The sequence below is a fragment of the Chenopodium quinoa genome, unplaced genomic scaffold (assembly GCF_001683475.1).
Source record: "Chenopodium quinoa cultivar QQ74 unplaced genomic scaffold, ASM168347v1, whole genome shotgun sequence".
NCBI lineage: Eukaryota > Viridiplantae > Streptophyta > Magnoliopsida > Caryophyllales > Amaranthaceae > Chenopodium > Chenopodium quinoa.
In genome coordinates, this window is record NW_018742914.1 from 7,304,792 (window position 1) to 7,310,109 (window position 5,318).

The window sequence follows — 5,318 nt, forward strand, 5'->3', positions numbered from 1 at the left end:
AAAGAAATAGCTTATTCATGGTGTTAAGATTGGGAGGCATGTTGATCCAATATCTCACCTGTTTTTTTGCTGATGATAGTTTATTATTCTTACGGGATAATGAAGAGGAAACTGAAAAAGTGCTTGATATTCTGTATTGGTGGACGACTCGTTCGAATCTCGTGGACTAAGTAGAGGAGCAACACTTGGGGCTCTATTCTCTCCCTGATTTGCCTGTCGAATAGCTTCGTGGAATTCACGCGTCAAAGGTATGATTATGTGTCTTGTGTGTTATGCATGTGATTCTTGGGATTTGTACTTGATTGAATATGATTCATGTTTTTCCGCTGCGTAGTACCTATAAACTCCTACAACTACTGCTCATATGCTTCTCACCTGCCCTACAGCCTTATCTATATGGAGACACTCGGCCCTTAGACTGGACACAAGTGCAGGGCACTCTGATGGCTTTCGATCTTGGTGCAACACGATGTATGGAAAAATGAAAGAAGCTAAATGGTGGGATTTTTTTGGTGTTTGGCGTGGGGAATTTGGTTGAAAAGGAATGCTTGGGTGTTTGAGAGAAAAGAGAAAAGAGAGGTTGATATTATACATAAGTCAATGGCTTTGGTGGGAGAATTTGAAGAAGCTAACACCAAGGCTGCCGTGATGCAGCAACAGACGCACTTGAGCTCCTGCTGGAAGGCCCCTGCTGCTGGTCTGTACAAGCTGAATACAGATGCAGCATTTCAGGATTGCAAGTTGGGAATGGGAGGGGTTTTGAGGGATGAGTATGGGGATGTTGTGGTTGTCTTTTGCTCGTCTGATTTTGGGAAGGTGGAGGTAGGTATCGAGGAAGCTATGGCAATGAGAGCAAGTCTCAAGATAGTGTTGGATGCAGGATTTAGAAGATTGATCCTTGAGACTGACAATTTAAAGCTCTTCCACCACATGAAGAAGGGCTATACTCCTCCCTGCTGTTTTGGTATTTTGGTGAAGGATATTGCTGCTTGCTGAGAAGTGTATTAGGTGTGATTTTTCTTTTGTTAAAAGGTCGGGTAATGAGGCTGCTCATAGCTTAGCAAAATTAAGTTTTAGTGTCAATGAGTATCGTGTTTGGCTTGAAGAGTACCCTCCTGAAATTCAGGGGGTCTTATGTAACGATATTGAACTTTTGGTGAATTAATAATATGTGCTAAGCTGGGGCTTTTGTTAAAAAAAAGGACACACCAGGATATAACACGTGTCATTGCTGGTGTGTTTTTTTTAGTATATATTATTATTGATTTTCCCTCCAAAATGCTTTTTTTTTTAAAAAAAAAAAAATTCTATTAAAAAAATTAAATTTTTTTAATAAATTTTATTTATATATATTTGTAACACATAAGAATTTAAAGGATAAACATTACTCCCTCCGATTCATAATGTTAGTCCCATATGGAATCAATCACATAAAATAAGAAAACAAATATATTTGGAATCTAATATTAAAGTACAACATATTTCATAATTAGTTTACCTTAATTAACTTTTTTTATTTTTTATTAGGAAAGCACAAGTCATAATTGCATAATTTAAGGTAAAAATTTCCTTAATTAGAGTCATGTCATCAATCCACAATAAATTAATTCCAAAAAAAATCAAGTCATAAATGAAATATATTCAATATGAGTAGAACTTTTTGAAACGCCCAAAATAGTATATGGGACTAACGTTATGAAACGGAGGGAGTAATAAATTTAAATTTTTATAAAAAAATGTTACATAAGTTATTTAAGTTAATTAACTCTATATCGATTAACTATTATTATTAATAAATAATGCTCCAAAATTATTATAGATGAAAATATTAGTCGTTAATTACTCATAAGGAAAGTGTAAGATGAGAAAAAGGAAGAAAATAATTACTTATTACTTCCCTAATCTCAACTCACTTGTAATGCCAAAAAATTCACCCACCTTTCCCTCAAATTCCTTTCTCTGTAAACGCACAAATTAAAGACCTCTTTCCTTATTTTGCTACTCATAAGCTTACCTCAAGAAATCAATAACTTTTTTTTTTGAATAGAAATCAATAACTTTTTTATGGATAATTATACAATTGATTACCGTTTAATTATCACCCAATTTTGGGAATTATTTAATTTGCCTCCCTTGAATTATGGTAGTCAATTACAAGGGAGATTGAGAGTGGTAGTAGCGGCATCGGATGGACGACGATGAGTTTCATAAGTAAATATTATTCTTCTTAATTTCGTAGTGTTATTTTCAATTTGATGATCTTGTAGTTATGGTTGATTTGAGTCCTCTGTCGTATGATTTTTGATTGATTATCTAAATTCAAATTTGGTTTAATATTAAAATTACATTGTTTAATCAATTTTATGATTATATTTCAAGCTTAATTTGTTATCTTATTATGTTTGGAGTATAATTGAATGCTAATTATGTGGTTTGGGTTAGTTTAAATTCCATAATAATAGTAGTTTTAATCTGAATTTTGGTTGGAATGCAATTCGGATTAATCACCTATGTATTAGTTCAATTAGGATTAATGATGTCTTATATCAATTGATTCTTGATTTAGCTATTGTATGTTATAATTATATTTAATTATTTACCGTAGAAAATTAGAATGATATGTGTTGGAGTACACGATCCAAGTCAGCAGCCAGCTCATCAGTTTGTTACAGCACAGTCAGCAGAAGAACAGCTCAGCAAATAAGTTTGTTAGAGTTTGTTAGATTTCTGTAACAAACTTTTGTATAAATACGATTCTTGTACTGTAATAATTCATTCAATAATAAAAACTTCTTTTCTTCTTCTCCAAGTTTATTTCTCTCTCTATTTTCTGGAGAAATTCTCCAAGCTAAAGTTCAGTTGATGAACTTCAACATGGTATCAGAGCAATTTTGATCCAAATTCCGCATTATCTTCTTCAAATTTCTTTGTTCTTCTTCTTTCTAAATTTGTCTTCAGATTTTTCTCTTGATATTTTTCTGATTTTGATCGATTTTGATCAACAATGGCACCACGAAATTCTGGAAATTCAGAAACAAATGGAGAAAGCGATTCTACACAGAATCCTAATTCAGCTTACTATTTGAGCAATTCAGATTTATCAACAACAAAATTAGTCAATATTGTGTTTGATGGAAGTTGCTTCAATGATTGGAAACGATCAATGATCATTGCATTATTTGCCAGAAACAAGCTGAGTTTTGTTGATGGAGGTTTGAATCAACCTTCTAATAACTCACCAAACTTCAAAATCTGGATCAGAGTTAACAATTTGGTGATTTCCTGGATTTTGAATTCACTTGATCCTTCAATTGCTCGAAGTATTCTTTATCTGAAGACAGCAAGGCTAATTTGGCTGGATTCGGAAGAGAGGTTTAGTCAGTCTTCTGGACCTCAGTTGTTCTCAGTTCAACAGCAGATAGCTGACATTTCTCAGACTGAAACTGAAGGTATTCCTGAATTTTACACTAGAATTAAGCAATTATGGGATCAATTAGATGGTTTAGAACCTTTGCCTGCATGTGTATGTACTGGTTGTAATTGCAATTTGACACAGCAATTACTTAAGTCTCAGCAGAATCAAAGACTTGTTCATTTTCTGATGAAAGTTCATGACAAGTATTCTCACATTAAGAGTACTATTCTTATGATGAATCCCTTGCCAACTGTATCTAAGGCATACAGTTTGTTGCTTCAAGAACAAACTCACATGAATTTGAGTAATATTAAGAATCAAAAACTTTCAGAATCTGCAGCATTCTATGCTAAGAGGTTCAATGACAGCAGAAATCAGTTCAATAGCAACAGATTTCCTATTACTGGTGGAAGTGCAGGACAATCTTCAGATCTGAATTCTAGTGGATCAAACACCAGAAATTTTGTCTATACAAGAAATAATCTGTATTGTGATTATTGTAAGATGAGGAATCACACCAAGGATAAGTGTTTCAAGCTACATGGATATCCTTCAGATTTCAAGAACAAAGGCAAAAAGATAGCAGCAGCAGCTCAGCTAGATGATTCTACTGTCTCTGAATCTGCAAATTTGGTGAATCTGTCTGTTACTCAAGATCAGCACAAACAGATTTTACACTATCTTGATAAGCAACAGTCAGCTGAGCAAGGTGAACTCTCTGGAGGTTCAAGTTCCCTTGGCTTAGCTGCAACTTCTCATTTGGCAGGTAATTTATGTCTTGCCTCTACTTTTGTTTCTAAATGGATACTAGACAGTGGAGCTTCTGATCATATGTGTGCTGATATTTCTATGTTCACATCATTTTCCAAAATTAATGATGATAGATATATCACTATACCAGATGGAAAGAAATTGAAAGTTGAACACACAGGAACAGTTTTACTCAAATCAGGCATTACTCTTAGTAATGTCCTGCATGTTCCTGGTTTTCACTTTAATCTGATTTCTATATCAAAATTATGCAAAGATGTTTCAGGATCAGTATCATTTACTAATGATACATGTTTGCTTCAGGACCCTTCTTTGACCAGTCCAATAGTGCTTGGTAGATTGGAAAGAGGCCTTTACAGTCTTAATGAAGATTCCTTAAGTTCAAATAATGCTGCAGATTTTAGACACTATAGTCTAGCAGCAGTTGAAGAAGCCAAACTTTGACACCTTCGTTTAGGACATATGTCTTTCGATAAAATAAAATCCATCAAAGGCACTGATGTACATGGTTGTTTAGCTGAAAACTTGTGTCAAATTTGTCCTTTAGCTAAACAGTCTAGATTTTCTTTTCCTACAAGTTCAATAAGAACATGTAAGCCTTTTGAGCTTATTCATATAGATGTATGGGGTCCTTATACTCAAACTACTCATACTGGTTGTAATCAATTTCTCACCATTGTAGATGATTATTCAAGGATGACTTGGGTTCATTTTATGAAAAGTAAAAGTGATTCAGTCTCTATTATGACTCAGTTCCTTAGTTTTGTTGACACTCAGTTTTCTACTAAGGTTTTAGCTGTGAGATCAGATAATGCTCTTGATCTTACAGAAGGAGGCATGAAACAGCTGTTTTTACAGCATGGCATTGTACAGCAAAAATCTTGCAGTGACACACCCAAGCAAAATGGGGTGGTTGAAAGAAAACATAAGCATCTTCTGGAAACTGGAAGGGCTTTGTTTTTTCAATCAAAAGTGCCAGCTCGTTTTTGGGGAGATTGTATCTTGGCTGCAGCTTATTTGATAAATAGAATGCCACTGAAGTCTATTGGTTTAGTCACACCCTATGAAAGACTTTATGGTTCTGTTCCTGTTCTTTCTCATTTAAAAGTCTTTGGATGTCTTTTTTATGTTT

General features: G+C 34.1%; 1 protein-coding gene across 1 annotated transcript; it reads left to right on the forward strand.

Moving 5' to 3' along the window:
- Positions 1-2,471: 2,471 nt before the first annotated feature.
- Positions 2,472-4,631, forward strand: LOC110728098. Its single transcript, XM_021907735.1, has 2 exons — positions 2,472-4,181; positions 4,490-4,631. The coding sequence occupies exons 1-2, from the start codon at positions 3,005-3,007 to the stop codon at positions 4,522-4,524; spliced, it is 1,212 nt and encodes a 403-aa protein (XP_021763427.1). The 5' UTR covers positions 2,472-3,004; the 3' UTR covers positions 4,525-4,631.
- Positions 4,632-5,318: the final 687 nt, after the last annotated feature.

Bases quoted from the DNA above. Each gene is read 5' to 3' on its own strand.
- LOC110728098 (XM_021907735.1), top strand. From the start codon at position 3,005: ATGGCACCACGAAATTCTGGAAATTCAGAAACAAATGGAGAAAGCGAT. The intron at 4,182-4,489 runs GTAATTTATGTC...TGTTTGCTTCAG, and splicing joins TGCAACTTCTCATTTGGCAG to GACCCTTCTTTGACCAGTCC.